Source organism: Anthonomus grandis, chromosome 3 (assembly GCF_022605725.1).
Source record: "Anthonomus grandis grandis chromosome 3, icAntGran1.3, whole genome shotgun sequence".
In the NCBI taxonomy this organism is placed as follows: domain Eukaryota; kingdom Metazoa; phylum Arthropoda; class Insecta; order Coleoptera; family Curculionidae; genus Anthonomus; species Anthonomus grandis.
Window position 1 is genome coordinate 19,800,577 of NC_065548.1, and position 23,307 is coordinate 19,823,883.

The 23,307-nt window shown below is 31.6% G+C and overlaps 1 protein-coding gene across 1 annotated transcript; it reads left to right on the top strand.

The window, feature by feature from the left end:
* Window positions 1-6,323: 6,323 nt before the first annotated feature.
* Window positions 6,324-20,610, top strand: LOC126733953 (39S ribosomal protein L16, mitochondrial). Its single transcript, XM_050437444.1, has 5 exons — window positions 6,324-6,486; window positions 6,546-6,608; window positions 14,188-14,348; window positions 14,412-14,610; window positions 20,270-20,610. Exons 1-5 carry the CDS (start codon window positions 6,444-6,446, stop codon window positions 20,527-20,529), a joined length of 726 nt encoding a protein of 241 aa, XP_050293401.1. The 5' UTR covers window positions 6,324-6,443; the 3' UTR covers window positions 20,530-20,610.
* Window positions 20,611-23,307: the final 2,697 nt, after the last annotated feature.

A 23,307-nucleotide genomic window follows, 5' to 3' on the forward strand; every position in this document is an offset into this window, starting at 1 on the left:
AAAGGGGTACAAAGCGATAAAAAATGCTATGAATTTACAATAATAGCCCCCAAAAAGTTACAAAATTGCCCCAATATATATTATATTTTTTAATTATACCAAAATCAAGAGCTAAAAAACCTTATACAAGTCGGCAATAATTACGTATTTAACGTATGCAGAAAAACCTTTATAATTTCTATGTAAAAATTTTCAAAAAATCGGTTTTTAGACGTCCCTTTAACTTTACCGGACCCTTTATTTATCCTAAAGTCATAGGTAACTACACTTATTTAAATATTTATATCTAATATTAGATTTATATTCATAAATCTGTATAAATCCACCTTTACATTTACTAAATAACAAAAAAAGAATTGGATGCTGAACATGCTTTGCAGTATTTACCAATAATATAATAATTACTTTCCCGGCTAACAAATAAATACTAAGTGGGAAGTAAATAATTAATCAAAGGAATAAACAGAAAACACAAAAATTTCGATGGAAGCACAGCACAAACACGAGCCAGCGATTATCAAGAGAAGGAAACGAAACGAAATGCAAATGACATATTAATCTTGACATTATTGACAGTCTAAATGTCCCAACAACAATAAATGAGTAAATTATTAGCTCCAAAAATATCTTCGTCAGTCACGTGACGTAAGAACAATATTTTACCCGCAGTCACGTGACCTTCAAACACTTTTCCCTTCTTCAGGTCACCTTAGTGACGTAATGACTTTGCGACCGATGATGGGTTGATATATTTCTGATCACGTGACACAAAGATAAATTATTCAATAACTAATTTTTTATATAATTGTATCTTTCTCACTTTTTTGTACATAATATGTACGTACTGAAGGAATTAAAAACCCATATTTTAGTACATACCATTTAGTACGTACATAAATATAACCTAAAATGTACGTATTTAAAACGTACTGTGTTGTTTGGGTATCTCTTCCAATCTCCACCTCCTCACTTACGAGAAACTATCTTACATTTATAAGTCGTAAAATATTTAATCATGTTTCTCTCTCGATAAGGACTATTACAGACTTTAAAAAGCTTAGGATGGAACTAAAAAAATTAATCTTACCAAAAGCTATTACTATTGCATTGAAAAGTATTTTAACGACTCATTTTAATATCTAAAATTAATTATGTATCTGTTAATCAGATTTTTTTTTCTTCTTGTTTTATGTTAGTTCTTGCCTTTTCTTTTTAGTTTTTATTCCTTTTAGTTTTTTGTTTGATGATTATAAAATATATACCTATGTACCGGGTGTCTAAATAAGAAAGGACGCCGACTGTATCTCGGAAACTATTCATCGCACAGCGCTGAAAAAAAAAATTCTTAAGAAAAGTGGCCAAAAAAAATGGCTGGAAAATATTTACAAGTCCCTAAGACTACCACAAGAGGGCGTAACTGCACAGTAATTTCAAAAAATTCAAATTTCGTCTAAAATAATTAGTATTAGGTACCATTTTGAAAACATCAGAATTTTCTTCATTAATTTTGCCTTAATTTGGCTAAAGAATTTTCTTCATATCTCCAATGAGAAGGGTGGGGAAAGATCATAAATAATGCAACTTTTTAATTGCCCTGTACTCAGATTCTTTATTAAGAGTAATTCAAGTGGGTACTCGTTTAAAAGGAAATTTAAAGGGCTTTCAAAATATGCACCTGTCAATGTCACTTTGTTTTCAGTGAAGTCGTCAGAGGGCGTTGTTTAACAGAGACTGGGTTTTTAGAGATTTGCTCTAAAAAGTTAAATGCAATGATATGATTTTTTCACTGCGGTTTCGAAGACTTAAAACATACTAACAAACCAGTGAAAACCGCGTTTCGATATCTCCATTTGTTTTCGAGTAATTTTAAAATAACCTATTTTTCAAATTTTAAATATGAGTACCTATAATTAATTTAACAAATGATTCAGAATTAGGAGGAATTGACAGATTAGATAAGTCGGAATAAGTTTGTCTCAGCGTTTTTACATATATTGAGTCACATTAATATACCGGGTGATTCACGGTAGATGCCCTATTAGACGTTTTAGGCCAATGGCAACGCCGAACAATCTGAAAAAAAAACGTTACAAAAATTAAACTCCCCCGACTTGATAACAGTTTATTTCAAATGCAATCAGAACTCAACGGATGCCTCTAGAATAATATATATGCTATGCGGTATCCAGAAGAGAGACATTATACGAAAAGGACATTTGCAAGATTAGCTACTCGGTTAGCAGAAAATGGCAGTATCCGTTTACCTCTTATTCAATCTTCAAAATCCTTCTGACTAAACAATTATAACAAATAGCGCAAATTAATACTAAATATAAAATAAATAAAAATAAAACATATAACTAAATCAATTTCTTTCAAGATGTTCGAAGTGTCCACCATCGTTACTAATATTCTGGGGGAAGCAATTCCAATACATCTCGGAAGAATGTCCTGCCTTTGACTGTCGCCTCTGCTATGCCTCCTACATTGAAACCGAGCCTAAAACCAAATCCAAGTAAGAAGAGTAATCACGGCACAGACAACCGTTCCTGGATCTTCCTCTCCGGGCTATCCAAGGACAATACAGTTAATGATGTCTTGGCTCATCTGGACTCTCATGGGTTTAAAGGCTGTGTATGTGAAGATCTGGCCACTTCCCAGGACCATATTAAATCTTTTAAAATTGGAGTTTCCTCTCTTAATATGACGGATGTTCTGGAGGGCAAAGTCTGGCCCTCGGGTGCTGTTGTCAGGAAGTTTTTAAACCGAAAGCGCCAACATTACAACAAAAGAAAGTAATGCATGCTAGTGAACTTTATAATTTTAATTTTAATGTTATACTTCATCTTAATATTCAATCTCTACGTTCTAAAGTCCCAGAGCTTGAGGCATACCTCGAATCGAACCTCAATATTAATATCCTTTGTTTCAATGAGCACCGGCTGTCTGAGGCGAAAATTGGTGTAACCCATATACACGGATTTAGTCTTGTTTCCAAATTTTGTAGGATAGACAGAAATCATGGCGGGGTATGCATATATGTGCGTGATGGATTAAATTGTGAGTCTGTCAGTATTCTGCCCCAAGGAGTAGCATGTGAGGTGGATTTTGAGATTGCGGGGATCCAACATGGTGAGTTTCTCATATTTACTATCTATAGATCTCCACTGGGCGATCTCGACAACTTTCTCAGTTGTCTGGAGGGTTTTCTTGCTAGCTTAACAATTAACAAAAAATATGTCATCACTGGTGACTTTAATGTTAAGTTTAATCTAAACCAGACACAGTCGAGGAGGGTTGTTGATTTGTTTTCTTGCTTTGGGCTTTATCCAGTTGCTAGAGGTGCTACGAGGGGTTCGAATTGTCTGGATAATATTTTTACAACTGTCTCCAGTTCCAATTGTAATGCTAATATTTGTGATCCATCATTGTCTGATCACTTGGGAATTGTGTTTCAATTTAAACAGAGCATCCCCGTTCGAGGTGACGCTGTTCGTATATGTTACCGCCCTATGACAGATTGGGGGTTGTTAAATTTTTATAATGCGGTGGAGAACTTTGATTGGGACTTCATAGGCAATACTAGTGATGTTGATATCTCTTTTAATTCTTTTGTTAAATCTCTGAGCGAGGCTTATTTAATGTGTTTTCCACTGAAGTCAAAATCAGCGAATACCGCCAGGTGCTCAGCTGCTTCTAAGTGGTTTGATGAGTCTCTCAGGGAGATGAGAGAACGGCTCTGTTTCTTAAGACGGGCTAGTCAACAATACCCCAATTTGATATCAAGTGATACTATCCGCACCTACCGTATCAAATACCGGCTTGAAATTCAGACAAGGAGGAGAAAGGTCAATGACAACTTCGCCTCCACTTCGGCAACTGATATGCTTGTTACCGCATTTCTGATCCTGGCTATCATATCATCTCGTGTTGTAGATCTGCAGGTTTGGTAAACGATATCCTTTAGTCTGCCCCACAAATAAAAATCTAAGCAAGTCAGATCAGGAGATCGCGGGGGCCAAGGAAATATACTTCCTCGACCAATCCACGGATAAGGAAACCTTAAATTTAAAAAATTTCTCACATTTATAGCAAAATGCCCGGGACATTCATCGTGCTGTAAAAACATCCTTGCACGGGTTTGAAATGGGATGTCTTCAAGCAGTACAGACAAGTGATCTTGTAAAAAATCCTAATAGGTGTGTCCATTGAGGACCTCTTCAAAAATGTATGGACTAATAATTCTTCCCCCTATTTTCCCACACCAGACATTAACAGACCACCGACCCTGATACTGCACTTCTCTCATCCAGTGGGGATTTGTGGGAGCCCAATAGTGCATATTGTGTAAATTTACACTACCAACACTGGTGAAAGTTGCCTCGTCTGTCCATAGAATGTTTAAGACAAACTGGGGATCTTCTTCCATCATATTGCTAAACCAGTTACAATAATCAAGTCGTCTATCAAAATCGGTTCCTGTTAATTCCTGATGCAGCACCATATGATATGGATGCAACCTAAAATAACATTCAAATTAGGTAAAAAATAAAAATAATATATATTTTTTAATATTCGATTCTAGTAATAGTCAAATTTAATTATCAACTTTTTAACAAACCTGTGGTCTCTTAAAATGTTATGCACAGTTGATTTCGTAATGCCCAAATCCAATGAAATTTGCCTTATTCCTATGTGAGGGTATAATCCAATATAGGCAAGCACATTAATAATATTTTCTTCAGATCGTACAGAGCGACGTCTTCTGTTAAGAGGTAAATGTATACTGCCATTTTCTTGCAACCGAGTAGCTAATCTTGCAAATGTCCTTTTCGTATAATGTCTCTGTTTTGGATACCGCATAGCATATATTCGAGAGGCAACCGTTGAGTTATGATTGCATTCGAAATAAACTGCTGGCATATTATAGGCTACTTCATTTGGAATTTTCATTTTTAAACTTATTAATTTGTAGTAAAAAAACACTTACACATAAGAAATAACTTAAAACTGTCAACTGTCAATTTAAGTAACTTTAAATGACATTTTCGAATCCTTTGTTTCTGTTTATATTTCCATAGGCCTCTTGATATAATAGTAATATTCAAATAGAATTAATAAATAATGCTCTAATAAATCATATTCGGAGATTCTCGATTGCCAATTATATTTTCAAGTGGAAATATGATTATGAGCTTTCAAATAATTTTCAGTAATTTTTGATAATATTCTGTCACAAAGACCGCCCTAATATTGCTAATAATATTTAAAATTTGAAAAATAGGTTATTTTAAAATTACTCGAAAACAAATGGAGATATCGAAACGCGGTTTTCACTGGTTTGTTAGTATGTTTTAAGTCTTCGAAACCGCAGTGAAAAAATCATATCATTGCATTTAACTTTTTAAAGAAAATCTCTAAAAACCAGTCTCTGTTAAACAACGCCCTCTGACGACTTCACTGAAAGCAAAGTGACATTGACAGGTGCATATTTCGAAAGCCCTTTGAATTTCCTTTTAAACGAGTACCCACTTGAATTACTTTTAATAAAGAATCTGAGTACAGGGTGATTAAAAAGTTGTATTATTTATGATCTTTCCTCACCCTTCTCATTGGAGATATGAAGAAAATTATTTAGCCAAATTAAGGCAAAATTAATGAAGAAAATTCTGATGTTTTCAAAATGGTACCTAATACTGGCTATTTTAGACAAAATTTGAATTTTTTGAAATTACTGTGCAGTTACGCCCTCTTGTGGTAGTCTTAGGAACTTGTAAATATTTTCCAGCCATTTTTTTTGGCCACTTTTCTTAAGAAATTTTTTTTTCAGCCTTGTGCGATGAATAGTTTCCGAGATACAGCCGGCGTCCTTTCTTATTTGGACACCCGGTACAATCAAAATGGATTCTGTATTCTGTTTTAAATGTAACCAAAAACTACTACTATTGTAAATTCTAGGATTAGGAATTTATAGTAAGTTAGTTTGTAAATTTAGTGAATATAGTATATTTTGACTTTGACTATTTGAAAAATAATAGGGATGAATGGTGTCCCCGCTAAGCGTTTGAAGTAATAGTGATGGAATTTTTGTGTAAATATCTCTCTGGATACAAAATTATTTTTTTCATAATTATTTTCTACCCTGTATATTTTTTTCAGAGATTTTTGTATAAAACGCCTGTCGCCATCTATTGGCCCAACTTTCTTTTTATTAAGAGAAAAGCATGCAGCTTTCTTCATTGCCTATTAAAATTTCGAAGTACGGCACTAGATGGCAGCAAAATAACAGTTTTCTTTTTTACCTACCAATTTACTTATGCCATCATATTTTTATATCCTCTTCTTAACAATCTTAACCTTACTTTCCTAAAAAAATAGCAAGGAAAATTGAGTAATTTTGGTTTAGTTTAGTTTCATAGTTTTCTCCTAAAACAATCAGTAAAATGAATACTTCCAAACTACTACTACTAAATGTCACGACCCGAGGTGAATTTTGTTTTTTTTTATATACTTATGAAATAAACTGGTTTTTTTATTCCTTTTAGGGCCCCTTTCCTTACTCCAAGTTTGTGGATTTAAAAATTACAAACCACCCCCAGACTATAGCGGTAAGACTGTTAATTAGCTATTTCAATTTTAATAAATTTTTATGTGTTTTTAAATATACAAACATGAAAGCTGTTAACTGTAATGTTAAAGGGTTAGGCTCTTGCTGCCTCTGTCTCCATTTTCAATTCAATATATCTGTCGCAGGCTTATTGTAAAATCAGTCGTATTGTAATACGCCTAGGCTTTTTTAATATGCCTAGGCATATTGTCATATAGTTCAAATAATTCAAAATATCATAATTTGTTTATTGTTTATTTTCTGTATGTGAGTATATTACAATACAGGCATATTATAATATGACTGACAGCCATCCAGTCCAATTATTATATAAAAGCAATATCATCTCGGCTTTTGCTTCATTGCAGTTAATTTGTTATTTCTATGTATAATATATTTATTATAGAAATAGATGTAGAATGTATAGGTAAAAATCTTGGCCTTATAAATATTTTAAATAAAAAATTTATTTAGAATAAAAGTAAAAATTACAGTTCTAGAGTAATTATTTACTGTTCATGGATTTTAGTTGGAGTTATAGGTCTAAGCTAGAAGAACACTTTGAAAAAAAATTGTATTTGCCAACATTTTGATTTAAATTAGATCCAATACCAGATACCAATTTGATAAACACCTTTAGTTAGATTTACTATAGCTCCTAATATATTCTTAGGATCAAGTGGTCCTCTATCTACCTTAGGAACCTCGATTGCAACAATTTGGCCTATATCCAGAGGCTTTAATTTTTTATTGCTGACTTCCAACATTTTTTCTGCAGCATGTTTTTGTCCCAGAGCAGATCCTTCTCTTTGTTGCTTGACTTTTTCTTCATTTCTGCATAGATCACAAGTCTGCTGTTGTTGATTTAAGGAAATTGATTTAGGCAAATTATTTTGGTCACACTTTATACATCTTAGGGTGGAAGCATTTGTAATAGTTTCTTTATTGTCAATATCACATTTTTGCTGAAAAATATTTTCATGACCTTTTCCACAAATTCCTCTGTAGCATTATCATCAATATACAGTATTTCTACTCCATGGTTTGCTTCTAAATCATCTATTGGTTCTTCTAACTCATAGGTAAGTACCATCCTGTCATCTGTATTATTCAAGTTGGTAACTACTGAAGTCTCGATTTCTTTATAAATGTCAGTAGAATATTTGTCGTCAGTGTGATTGCTAGTCATGTCGACTTGTAAGCTAGTTATTGTGGCATTGTGTACTCCATCAGATGTTTCGTAGCAATCAGCTAAAGTATCTTCTGCACAACCTCCAGTTGAACTATTATTTAAAGTTGTTTCTAAATCTTCTTCTTTGTTTATAGTATGAATAACTTCAGAAGGCAAATTAATAGAAAACAAACCAACTTGAAAATCCACTCCAAATAAAGCTTTGTATGGGGAACGTTTAATGATCCTGTGATAGGAAGATTTTTTTTGCCACTGAACAAAATAGCAGCTAAGAAACCAGTTTGTTGAATTATTATCTTTTAGCCAAGATTTAAGCATATTTTCCACATCCTGGTTTGACCTTTCAACACTTCCTTGACTTTGCGGGTGACGCGAGCGTCCATTAATGATCTTGCAAGAAGGCCATTTAGCAACCATTTCATGGATTATCTGGTTTACAAATTCTCTTCCATTATCACTTTGCAAGATAATAGGAGCTCCGAATTCTAAAAAAATTTTTAGAAGTTCTTCGCATACATCTTTGGCATTCTTAGATTTTAAAGGTCTGAGATGAATAAATTTGGTAAGATGGTCCTGGTAATTCATTAACCATTTGTATTCTCCATCAGGCATTGACTGTAAATCGATAAGGTCCACTTGTCCGCAATGATTAAAATCTTTGGATATAATGGGTTTCACTACCACAACTTTTTTAGGAAGTTGCTTTTTTTCCTCACAGGTTGTACAACATTTAACAAATATTTCTACTGCTGGTCTGGGAATTGCATACTTGGATTTCAATGCCATTAACATCTTATCGCAGCCTCCGTGACCCGTACCTATATGAATTTCAATTAATTTGTTATAAAACTCTTTATAGGCAATTATGAAAACGGTGTGATCATCTTCCTTGGTTCTTTTTTTAATTACTTTTCTTGTTCCACCAATTTCCATAGTTTCATAAATACATGAGTAATACAGCTGGTTATTATTCCTTCTAGTTCCTTTATTTTTTGCTTCCCGGGAACCAAAAACTAAAATATCGCTTACTTCTCTTATTTTTTCTAGGGTCCATGGTCTTTCACTGTTTTTCCGTATTCTAAAATTAAAAGACGTATTTTTGTCAATTTTGTAAAATAATAATTACAAAGTTCCCAATATGAAATGTATAGAATAATGTAACTTTTTTTAGTTAAATTAATAATATTTATTAGTTTATCTCCGTCACTAGCTAATTAAAAACTTCATATTTCTTACAGTTATGGCTCTTCATGCTACTAATACTTGTGCAATAACCCTTCCCTCCATAAAAATGCAGAAACACGTGAAATTACATTCAATTTTGCATATTTTACTGCTTAAGACCCCCTCCCCCCAAGCCCCTCCAAAAGTTACTGTCTAGTTGCGCCACTGGACTTTTGTATTAATTTCGTATTTTAAGCAAAAAGTGTCTAATACAAAAGAAATATAAAGTTGTCAACAAACAAAATTGTGCACGTGAATCTCGCCATTCCCGCCAATGCAACCGCGGTAAAATTTATCGCAGTTAATATTTTGAGGTTATAGTTATGTTTATATAGTTTACTTACCATTGTAAAACTTTTCTAGTTCTATATAATAATTGTCTTTATTCACTAATATTAAATACAGATTGGATTTAACAATAAGCCTACTAAGATTCAGTCATATTATAATACGCCTAAAATTATTAGTCAAATTGTGATATTTTGAATTATTTGAACCATATTACAATATGCCTAGGCATATTGAAAAAGCCTAGGCGTATTACAATACGACTGATTTTACAGTAAGCCTGCGACATATCCACATGGTAACTGTAAAACATAAGACTTCTAATGTCATCTAATCTGATTTCTCTATTATAAAATAATGATAAATGTATTTCATGTATATGAAATTAAAAGTTGTGTTGGATACCTCTTATGGGCCACAAACTTAAAAAAGTAAGAATGTTGTGTGATACATTTTTCTAAAAAATATCCATCAACTTATTTGAGGTACTTTCGCAAGATCCATTTACAACACTATAAAAAGCAAGGGAATTGATTAGAGTTAAAAATGTTTGATTTTTATTATAGCTACTTGAATAGAGTTCTTACTCAAATATGTTTTCTTTATGCAATATTATATCTTATTTCCTCCAAGAACTGAACCAGATTCAGAGACTGAAGTCTGCACCAGATTTTAGGGTTTTTGAAATAATTGGAAACTTTGAATTATATTTTTCTTAAATTAAATTACATTTTTTTCGATTGTTCTTGGACACTATTCAATTGATGTTTCAAAATATTTAAGGAATTTGGTCATCTTTGTTTAAATCTTTTACAGTATTATAGATATCACTTTTTTAGTGGTGGTTAGTTAAGTAATTTTGAACTATTCATTATACATTTTTCCAAATAAATTCCAATCTGTTTAGAGCACCCTAGAGATAAAGTCTATTTAAAAAACTGAATCCTAAGTTAAAAATTAACCTAACTAAAATAAGTGTTTTGGATAAACACTAAAGCATGTTTTAAGGAATAATCTTGTATATGAACTGTTTTGGTGCTATTAATAGTTTCTGTTCTGGAACCAGTTTTGCCAACAAAGGCTAAATGCCCACTAGTAATATGGATCAACAATTAAAGTGCGAATATTTAAAAACTGCACAAAAATCATATATGTGACAATATCAGTAAGATTTATTCAAATCGGAAAATAAATTTGAACAATTTATTGTAGAAGATGATTATAATTCAATGGGTAACTAAAAATGTTTCAGTCATCCTTTACTAAATTTATTTAAAAAACTATCCTACATGTTTCGGACATGTAACATGTCCATCATCAGGGATAACAAATTAAAGGGCTGTGTCAATTCATCTTAGAAGTTCTAGTGCCTCAGACAAGGTTTAGATGTTAAAATATATTTAAATACATGAGAAAGAGACATAACTTGGATTTACAAGACCTAATGTTAATTATGTATTTTTAAGGTCTTGTAAATCCAAGTTATGTCCCTTTCTCATGTATTTGAATGTATTTGATTGACAGAGCCCCTTAATTTGTTATCCCTGATAATAGACATGTTATCTGTCCAAAACATGTAAGGTTTATAGTTTTTTAAATAAATTTAGTGGAGGATGCCCAAAACACTGTTAGTTACCCATTGATCTATTAACTGATACATATAAGATGCAGGTTAAGTTTAAAAGTGACTGTTTTGATCATTTATCACTTTCACTCCATTCGATGGTCGAATATAATTAAGCCAAAAAAGTCTTCTTCTCTGTCTAATAAATAAATACATATATTTATACATACATATAAATACATTTATTTCCCAAAATAACTTACAGAATAAATATACTCTATTCAAAGTTCTGCGGCATGAAAGAAAGAAACTATTGACTTTATAAAAATATCAATAAAAAAATAAAAATAATACAATTTAAGAAATATAAGATAGTATGAGCTAAAAATATAAAAATAAAGATATAATAAGTCTATATTGGGCAAGACCTACAACATTACAATAGGCCTTATGCCTTTGGGTTGCAGAAAAAAAGTAATGACAGTTCTAAGCATTCCATTCTCATTAAATCTTGGTCCAATAGAGTGATGGCAAACACCATTACCTATATTTATATATATGTTAGCATTAAAACTTGTCTCGTAATTTGAATATTACCAAAATTTAAATTTTTTCTAAATTTAAATCTAATATAGTATTTCTAGTTCTTCTAGTATTTCTAATATATTTGTAATGTACAATTATCATGGATTTGACAAATCAGCCTCTCCTAATAATATTGCGGATGGATACATTATAATGTTAAACAGCATACTCCTAATAACATAATTTTGTGTAATCAAGAGCAGCGATAAAACATTTTTACAAATAGCACTCCAAGCTATTATACAAAATTAACTCAACAAAAGCCTTATAAAATATCCTCAATAAAGAATACGAAACATCTCTTAATTCGCAGAACTTATACAGTAAATTTCAAACTTTTTTGTTTAGGAAATTGATATAACTTTGCCATTTCATGCATTGATCAAAATATATCCCTAAATATTTTACACTATCTGTTCTTTTGATTATTTGATTATTTCCTAGAAGACATACCAAAGGTTATAAAGTTAGAAAAAACTGACTTTATAACCTTTGGTATGTGTTTAGTACTAACAGATTAGTATCAAGCCAGAGTTTAACTCTCAGCAGTTCTCACACTCCCCAAAGGCATCATCCTATGTTAGAGCTCTAACCATACTGTACTAATATAATATTCATTATGTACTAATAGTACAATACTATCTGCAAAACAAATGATTTTTCTTTTTGTGGTACCACTTATTAATTTATTAACATACATAAGAAACAGGATCAGTTCTAGCACACTTCCCTGTAGCGCAAACTCAACCTTTTGCGCAACTTGCTGACAATATTTTCCATTTTCACAACTTGCTTGCGATCAGTGAGATCACAACTTACTTAAACAGAGTTAAGGAAATTCCTCTGATACCTATTTTCTCTAGTTTATTAAAAAGAATGTGATGTGCCACCATTTCAAATGCTTCAACAAGTGAAGGAAGACTGCCAATGGCTGGTAGCACTCATTAAAAGTATAAACCATATAATTTGTCACTTCGGCCAAAGCATAATCTTGGCCAAGCCCCTGCCTAAATCCAATGTTGTCTAGAAATTAAGTCTGTATTTTCAAAACAGGAACTTAGTTAAATTTTAAATAATTATATTTAGGGTACTTGTTCAAGCTATTAGTTTATAGTTGGTTTTTTCTTTAATTTCATCCGATTTGAATATTGGTATAGTAGTTGATATTTTTCAAATATCTGGCTAAACTAAGTACTGGAAATACTATCGAGAAGATAAGATGCCCAAGGTTCAATTAAAGATCTAGGGTTGCACTTCACAATATCTACAGAAATCTCATTCTCCCTTCCGACTGATCCATTTTTAAAGAAGTGATTTAAGCGTTTTAGGGTTGTGGGAGTTTTCAGCAAACGACTTCTTGTAATATTGCCAATTTTATTAATCTTGATAATATACACCTATACTCCCTATATTTATTAATAAGTGAAATATTATTTGGATTAATAGTTTGGTGTTGTTTTAATTTCTCTCTTTACCTACTTGATGTAATAAGTACAAATTTTAGTGCTATTTGTATCAGATGTTAAAAAGCAGTTGCTAAAACATTTTTCCATTTCTCTTTTCAATGCTGTGATTAGTTTTTGTTTATTTAGAATGCTTCTAAATCGTAAAGTATGATGATGTTTTTCTTTATTAGTGGACTTTATTTTTAGATTATAGGATAATAATCTGATATGCTGCTCTTTAATATGACTGCATTTGGTCAGTACAGGTTTTAAATCTCCAGAAACTCCAGTAAAGTCATATAAGATTTTTCTAACCAAAAGTACTTATAGTGCTGGTATATTAAGTAACTGCTTTAGAATTTTTATTCATGATATCAAGATTTATGCCTCAAATGAAAGTTTTACAAAAGCATTTTGTAAAATCTTTATTGTAAAATAATTTATTCAAATCAGGACCAAAAATATCTCAAGAGAGAGATGGCAATCTATAATTAAAAACAACTTAGAGATTTTCTAGAATTTTTATTTAGCATCACTCTCAAAAAAGCTGTGTTATTTATTTTAATTATTTCAGAACTGAAGAACAACTCATTTTTATCATAATTAATCGTCATTTGTTCACCCTATTTGCATTGTAGAAAATGACATATATATTTATATATATAAATAAACGTATGTTTAAAAGTAAGGTAGAATATTAAGAATAAGGTAGAGTTACTGAATGATATAGCCAAGATATACAAACCACATCAGATCACCATTACATTAGGATCTGAAGGACTATTGTAAAAGAAGCCAGAGTACATAAGAGTTTTTATTTTTCTTTGCAAACACATTACCAAACTTGACCCACACAAATTTAAAATCGCTCTCGCAACATAAGCTAGGCATTACGGAATAGTTCAATTTGTTCCTTTATTTAAGTAAATGTTTCCTGTTCCTGTCAATGCACACTGGTCACTGGTGATTTTTCCTTGTTTCTGTTTAGTATTAGACAGATGGTTTAATACTGGCATCAATGAAACCAATTACGCTAACAGAAACATGTGTTTTATACTATATTTTTACATTAGCAGTTCATTCAGATTCATCTGTTATACTCTTAAATATAGATTGTATTGCATGTACCTAGTATATAACCAAATTTGGTTGGCAAATCCTTTTAACTAATACTGTACTAAGCACACACTTATTTCAAAAAAGTTCTTGTAAGCTTGAGAGAAAAAATAATCTTAATTCAGTTTAAACTAGTTTCATAATTAAATTAATTTTCAATGTCTAGGTATTGAATTTCCATCTGACCGACCAAAATTGAGGTTCGTAGACAAGGTTCCGCCTCTGCCGGGTCATACGAGGCCCCCTAAAATGCAAAAACGCCTGCGGTATATGAGAGGTGAAGAGGAAACTCACAATTTTTTACTACACAAACAATTTGGCATAATTGTAAGATTTTCAATATATTTTTATTATTGCGATATGTAACATTTGTTTGTGTAATTATTTTAGGCTTTAGGTGGTGGAAGACTAAAATGGGGCCACTTTGAAATGATGAGGTTAACAATTGGTAGAAAAATGGACACAAACCGTATGTTTGCAGTTTGGAGGGTGGACGCCCCATGGCAGCCAGTAACTAAAAGAGGCCAGGGGCAAAGATTAGGAGGTGGAAAGGGAGCTATAGATCATTACGTAACTCCTATTAAAGCACGTAAGAAATTATTAAATTATTTTGCAAATAGGAAACTTAATTTTTTTTATCTCCATAATAATATTGAGGTTTTGTTTAAAATGTTGTTACTACTCTCTATCTGAGAGTTTTTTATATTATTGATTTAATGATTTTGTGATTTAAAATAAATGTATACAAAAAACTTTTAAGACAACATTTTGTATGTCAATCTGTTAGACCATCTTCAGAGCACTCTGTGATAACAAGTAAAAAAATTATGGAGCGACCACTTTCGACAGAATTTACTTACTTGTCAAAGAGTTAATAGAAAAACACATTACATAACAAGAAACGCAAAATACATGACATGGAGTGATGTACAAACAAAGGAAAATTGGCACACATATTTGAAATCAATTAAAAACTGAAAATCAGACCTTAATAACTCACAAAAATATTGGTAGACAATATAAAACTAAATGTTAAAATATATTATCTTAATAGAAACAAAAAGGCAAGCAAACTTAGCTTATATTGGTCAGTCTACAGATTTTACGTCTCGTAATTTTAAATATGTATTCGTCCCTTTCTTGATCCCCTTTTATTTCTAGATTTAGAGAATATTAAGAATTAGTCGTCAAATTAGTATTAAAGTGTCTTTTAAGAGTACTATAACTCTCTTTGACTTGGTTCTCATAAACAATAAACAAATTCTACCTCATATTTAACAAAGTGGTGTTTATAAACACTCAACAAGAATTAAAGAGCATGTAAATAGAGCAGAACATTCCGCTTTTCGATACCATCTCAATACTGTAGCACTCTACAGATCGCTCATGGGAAGAAATTTTGTAAAATTTTCGACGAAAATTAAGAGGATTTTAAATAATCTAATACAAGGTTCCAATTGTATCATAGGGGGCGGGGCGACTTTAATGTCTACTTTAGTCAAGGGGATAGTGACAGTCTGGGGCTAATGGATATTATGGTAAGTTACATCCTTAAACCCACAATCGATGAACCAACAAGGAATTATCACTGCGTGGATAGAATCTTTGTCGATCTTGAAGCTGATGTGGACTCTGAAGTTCTTGAAGCTTATTTATCCGATCATAAAGCAGAAATTGTCATAATAAACCTAAACGGATCTTTCTGTAAGAACAAAATAAGTAAGAAGGTTTTCAGGCCCCCTAACACAACTAGAATTTGCGAAAGTTTAAAGTATAATAGCATTGAAAGTACCATGAATTTCTGAATCATTGAAAATACTTTTTTGTCATCTTGATAATCTGCGTCAGATGAAATGACATTCCCTTGGAGAGGCCAAAAGGCAATACTACATTTCGGAATTTGATCAAGAATATAAAAAATTTTAAACATCTGTAAAAGCTTTATTTATAAAGAAAAGGGGGATTCAAATGACAGAATAGTTAAGTATTTTCAAAACTCTCCTAAAACAATGTGAAGAACTATAGACCAATATCATGTAGTCCCAATAGTATCTAAAATCATTGAAAAGTGTTATCACGAATTAGTTCTTCACCTTTTTTGAAATAGAAATTTTTTTTTCTAAATGCCCATTTGGCTTTAAAAGGGTGAGGAAAATGGTTAAAGGAATATTGGATGTATTCTTTGGTATCCTGGATACCAGCCTTGAATATAGCTCAGTCGTGTCATGTGACTTAAGCAAGCACATTCTTTTAAAAAACTATGATAATTTAGTATCAAAGAGCCTTGTATTGAACTTCTGGCATCTTATTTGAGTGCGTCAGAGTGGATAGTGTACTATCACGAAGCAACATTGCAGCAGCAAATATTGGAGTTCCCCAAGAGTCTGTGCTTGGTCCACGATAATTTCTAATTCCTATCAGATATCGTCTAATATTGTTTCTTTTCTACATATGGGTAATTTTTAATTAATCATTGAAGGATGATAGCTATTATAATATAAATTCTTTATATAATATCGTTTTTGAACCTACACTTTTTTTGAGTTCTGGACCCTCTACCGCCGGATTTCCTATTAAAATCTTCGAAAAGCTGTAGTAAGCCCAGGGAGTAAATACACTCTGTTTGCTGATGACACAACAATCATGGTCCTGGATTTGTCTTCGGTGAGAGCTCATTGGATTTATCTTTGGTGAGATCCCAGTTGGCTTGGGAGGTGACTAAGAAGTAGTTTTCAGCTAACAGGCTACATTTGAATACAAATAGCCTGTCCAAGCGAGGGTTAGTTAAAACCAAAAGTAAATACCGCTTCATACAAACGATTTTTGGTATTTACCGAGAGACGTCAAATTACGTCATCGGTTTAACCGCCACTGACCTTGCTTAGGAGGAAAGTTATAGCGGTTGACATCAGCTGACAAGTTTTAAGAACAACGTCCATGTACAAAATACAGCGCCACAGAATATACATGTAAACAAATAACTGATCGAGCGCAATATTAAAACATCCCTATCTAAGCGATAGCCTTAACCGTGTCGTCATTTGACATTTTTGACAGTAACCGTTGGTTCTTACCAGACTAACGCTTGGACGGGCTTTTGAACGCTTGAACTGGCGGGCTTTAACTAAAATTTTTTGATGTCGAGCTTTGATTTTTGGATCTCGTCGACTCCTGTGGAAGAACTTGCGTTTCGCATAGCCTATATTGCAGTCTCTCATTCTCTCATGTCTTATGCTGTCCTGGTACGGGAACATGCTCCTCAAGCAATAATCAAGCATCTTAAGATTACAAAGGAGAGTTTATCTATATATCATCATTATTTATCTATGAAAGCTTGCTATACAGGGTGTCTCACGACGAATAGTGATCAATATTTCGGAAACTAATCATTAAAAAATGTTGAAAATTTGGCAACATGGCACAGTCGATAGGGGCCACACAACTAAAATATTTTGATAGTTGTGACGTTTCCGGTTATACCGAAAGTAGGTGTCAACTTCGTTAAATTTTTACGTTTTTGGCTTCGTAATCTCCAACCGTTATCAAGTGTAAACTGTTGATAACGGTTGGAGATACTTACCAACCGAAACGTCGTGTTACATTAAATAAATAAGACAATGCAAGTCCGACAAGATGTTTTCACTGTACCATTGTCTACCACCTTTAAAAACTAAAATGAAAAAATCATTAAAAGTCAATTTTTTTAAATGGAAACCCCTTATTTTTACAATTTTTTCATAAAGATAATTAAAAATAAGGTTAACTTTATATAAGGTTATCTAGTCCAAAAATTGATCGTTTCCGAAATATTGACAGTTTAAATTTGGCATAATATTAAATATTAAAAGCCGCCAGAGTGGTCTGAAATCCAATATTTGTGGACAAAATCCCTAAACATGTGACAATCAAGTCAAATGCACATATCCTAAGGTTTTTGGGGTCGATAAATTCAAAATGGCGGCCAAATTGTATAAAAAAATAGCGTTTCGAATTAAAATAACCTTTCCTTTACGTTTTCGGGGTCGCTGAATTAGAAAATTTATTTTTTGATATTCAAAATGGCGGGTATAAAATGGCGGCCGACTCGTATAAAAAACAGCGTTTTATAATAAATCAATTTTTATTTACGTTTTCTAGGTCGCCAAACTCGAAAATGATGTTCATTTTTTTTAAATTCAAAATGGCGTTTTTTTGCAAAAAAACAGTTTGTATTGTATTGTAACCAGTATTTTACTATTATACATCAACATTATTTCAAACATAATTGTATATACTTTTATTATTAGATATTCTTATTTCATAATTAACAGAACCATTCCAATAACGACTATTGTATGTCAAATTGGAATTGAGCGAACATAACAACCCGTCTTAACCGTAATTTGGTGTTAATCTGCTCATTTCTTGGAAAAAAATGTCGGCTATTTTTGACCCGCCATTTTGAATGTATTAATTCTGATATCAAATTCAAATTCAACGAGCATAAGAACCCCCCTTTAGCGCGATTTGGTCTGAATCCAATGTTTTTTCGAAGAAGTGTCCGCCATTTTGGATCCGCCATGTTGAATTTATTGATTCTCATGTCAAAATCGAATTTAACGAACCCAAAAACCTTGAGATACAAAGAGTCGCGTAAATCGGCCGACAATTCGATTTATGGCCAGATTTCCAGGCGTTTTGAACCACTGTGCGAATCCAGAAAATATTAGTTTACGGGGAGAGGGGGAAAAAAGGGAATGTTCTGTCAACGGTATTTCGTACATGATACTTTACACAAAATGAAATACTTCTTACCTTAGCGGGATCTCGCGCGATCACAACTAATTTGACACACAAAGTTTTTTTTTAATACAAAAACAGCAACGTGAAGCATGATAAAAATAGGGGGTTTCTATTTTAAAAAAAATGACTTTTAATGATTTTTTTTCATTTTAATTTTTAATGCTAGTTTTTGACTCCCCTGTATCGTTTTTTTTAGTTAAATATTAAAATAGTCTTTTAAAGTGGTCCTTCCTCTCAAATAAAACCAAAACTAACCAATAAATAAAGGCTATTGAAAGGGGGGAATCGGTAATTATGTTAGGGCTTATAAACAGAATTTTTCACATGAAATTAAAAATATATCAAAAACGGTTACACTTAGGTATAGGACATTATACATAAAATATATCTAGAATTTCACGTGGAAGCCAAAAATGTAAAAATATACAGGGTGTTCCATTTAAAATAACGAAGTTGACAACTACTTCCGGTATAACCGGAAACGTCACAACTGTCAAAATATTTTAGTTGTGTGGCCCCCATCGACTATGCTATGTTGCCAAATTTTCAAAATTTTTGAAAAATTAGTTTCTGAGATATTGATCGCGTCTGTTCGTCGTGAGACACCCTGTATATAAAGAAAAATTATGCGAGCATAGAGACACATCAAGATGTAGATTTATTTGTTTATTTATTTAACCGGATCACCCCTTTTTTTTACAAAACTTCTTAACAAAATATATGATAAGGCCGATAATATGTAATTTTATCGAATTTTCAAAATGGCATTCAATGAAATCATAATAACAATAATTATTTCACATGTTATTAACAAAAATGTATCAAAATATTCACAATTGATCATTATAATTGAACTTAACCTAAATTAACCTAATCTATGACACACTGACAATTGAGAAAGAGAAATGCAAATGAAGTCATAACTAACACTATTTGTCGATCTGAAAAAACTGAAGGTTTATTTATTATACCTACATATAGTTTGTTTGATGGTATGGGATATGGAAAAGAACATTATTTCTAGTGTTTTGGCTTGGAATTCAAATCGATTTAAAAAATGTTTACAGAAATGTTGATTGTGCCAAAATTATTAGTTTTAACAAATTGATAATAAGGCCCTATGTTGAATAAGCCCTTTACAATAATCAGTTTTCCTGTTTTTTTTTGTATGAGGACTTCATTAGCTTACCAAAGAAAAAAAAGTTCCTGTTGGATTTAGTTAGATTCCACTTCATTGTGGTCAAAAAAAGACAAGAAGAATGTTTTGAATAAAAGACGTGCTTATCATATTTAGTGGATTTAATTGAAGTCTAAAACTAACTATTTTAAAGATGTGACATTGGCTGATTCAAAGACTGAAATCACTTTATACAGAAATAATAGAAATCTACTTAAAATTTATTTTTTTATTTACTTACATGATATTGATTAAAACTTAATTAAATTTCCCTTTTTAATAATTTTAGGACGGGTAATAGTTGAATTGGGAGGAAAGTGTGAGTTTCAAGAAGTCGAAGCCTTTTTAACGGATGTAGCAAACAAATTGCCGTTCAAAGCAATGGCGGTTTCCCAGCAGATCCTCGAAGAAATGAAAGAAACAGAAAAATGGGAAGAAGAAAATAACCAAAACCCGTACACTATGAAATATTTAATACAAAATAATATGGGAGGATGCCAAAGGTGGGTTTCTCCATGGGATTTGAGGCATTTTTGTAAATATGTTTAGATAATAAGTAATAAAATTGTTAAATATTTTAATGTCAAAGTTCTTTTTGAAAAAATACACTTTTAGTTCTCTTGTGCGACATTTTCCTGATTTAGGTTTATTCCCGCTTCCTTAAGCTCAGATACATAATAGTTTTAGTGCTGTACAACACTCTTCAAATGGGAGGTAAGTCTTTGACTCTTAAACTGAGGTTAATAGTAAAGGACGCCTTATGTACATACTTTCAAAATTTTAGAACCGACTAAAAGAGTGTTATCAAAAAAGTTATGTTCAAAAATTTTATTAAAATCCAAAGATACTATATAGCAAAATGGCTGAACTCTGCGGCTGCACCTCTAATAAATTATACCAGAAGGAAAAGAACAAAAATAATCAAATTTGTAGAAATAAGAAAATCACTGCACTAGAAAGTTAAATTGCTGAAATATGTAAAAACTAGAAGAATTAACTGACCAAATGTACCTGCTTTTTCATTTTTTAATAACTGAAGGCAGCTCTTAGTTCATTTGAAAGTTAATAAAATGTATTTTTGACAATATAAACTATATAAAGATCGTCATCTCAGAGCAACAGTAAGATACTTAAAAAAACTGATTGCGAGAGAAACGTAAATAAAGATTTGTTGCAAATTCAGTCCTTAATAATTTTTTTAAATTTTAAATAAATTGAAATGCAATTTTAATAGGTGACATGACTTTTTTAGCTTCATATATTTTACGCTCCGGTGAAAAAAAAAAATGAACAAATAATAAAATAAAAAAACTTGCCCTACTGTTGCACAAAAAAATAATTAAAATGTCTACAAATCTTGGTTAGATGTCCTCGTGGAACACTAAATTTGCATTCACTTTTATGATCTAAAACATGATGCAAAAATGCAAATTCAGCTGTTACAGGTTTAGTTTTATTTGAAAAATATATCATACAAAGTTAACAATTTTTTGTGTAAGGTGGAACAAACGTGGAAGGAAAAACAAACTATTTATCACAAAAAATTAGCAAGAATTAAAATAAAAAGTTAATTAGAATCATCGTTAATAGTGGTACTAGCGGATGCTGAGAGTGATCTATAAACGTCATGGTGCTCTGTCATAAGCCTGGACTAAATTTGGGATCGGTCTGAATCCTTGTTTTGCTTGGAATGTTTATACTGTTAAATCCTAGTTGTTTTTACGCAGTCTTGTAAAAATTTTTATTCGGTTCACTTTTCATTCTTTCACTTTCCATTTTTTCTGATTTGGCAATTGTCACGAGTTTAGATGGAACGTAAGTTGGGCTATTTTTTAGAACTCTTCATCTTTCTTTTTCTGCAGGAGTGCATTGAATCGCCTTCATTTTCCGGGTGCCAATGATATATTTTTTTCTGTGTCGTAATTTTCGACAGTGTATATTCATAAAGAACTTATTTTTATATTTAGCTGTACAATTATCACTGAAAAATACATTTTTCCTTCCTAGAGCATACTTTTTTAGAGACTGAAAAACAAAAATTGATATTTATTTGGCACCTCTTTTAGTCTCTCCTTCACGCCACGTAGCAAAACCCTGAGTTTTTTTATTGTTTAAAATCGTAAAATTCTAAACGTCACGTTTACTCTTATAATAAAATGAAGAATTCCTACGATTAGGCAGTCGGGTAACAGCTTGTAAATCATGAAAGGAACCCAACATTTATGTAACCCTTCATCAAAATTATCTCTGGCGTTATTTGTGAGGTTATTAATATATAACATTATGCAATGGCAAAACAATTGACAATTCATCTGCTTCATCAAAATGTTGATTCTTCAACCAAATCATGCTACGTATTTTTTCTGCAAACTTGAAGTAGATGTCTCAGCATTGAATTTCAAATTCTAGAACAAACAATACACAAAAAGATTAAACTTTAATAAAAGCTCTTCTTTAATATAAAACTGATATAATTACCCGCGAAACACACAAAAAATTTTATTATGAATTCATTGTATTGAAATTCTGGTTTTCAGTTAGAGCGCATGAGGGTCTTCTTGTCAACTAGAATTCGGTTCTAACGGATAACATAAAATGAAATTAATACAATTACCATTTTATTAACTTTAAACAAAGGTGAGAAAAAGCAATCATCTTTAAATTAATTTGCTGAAAAACATTAATTTGGCTTTATAGATAATTAAATTTGAGTAAAAACTTCGTTAAGAAGTATTTAAATTTAACTTTATAAAATTATGAAACAACATTTTTTTCTTACATAGGAATATTTATAAATATTAAGGGTAATGTGTATTAAACAGCGATTATACGAAACCGATAACATAAACGAACTAAAAAGCGCGTATGTGGTGTTCAGTCCGTTAGCATACTAAAACTAATATAAGTACATACTAAACACAGTATTTTTTATTTTGAACTAATATGAAAATAGCTATATTAAGCATCTTAAAATAAAAGTTAAAAATTAAATACTTGAATAAAATACATTCCAATACTTGTATAACAGGCACAAGGGAGGCTCGGCAGCAAAAATACAGGCTTAAATACAGGAAAGCGAAGACATCACAAGGTAGCAATGAATACTTCAAGATTAAAATTTAAAATTCAATTTATGCAATAATGCCTTATTTATTACCTCAACTTAATATTACTAACTAAAACAATATGTTAACTTACCGTTTTTCTTTTTCAACTTACTTAGAGTAGTTGTAACTAGAGTAGTAGTAAGTTTTCAACTTACTTAGACTGCACATTAGTATTATGATTTTGGGTTGCTAAATAGACTAAATATTGACTTTTACGACT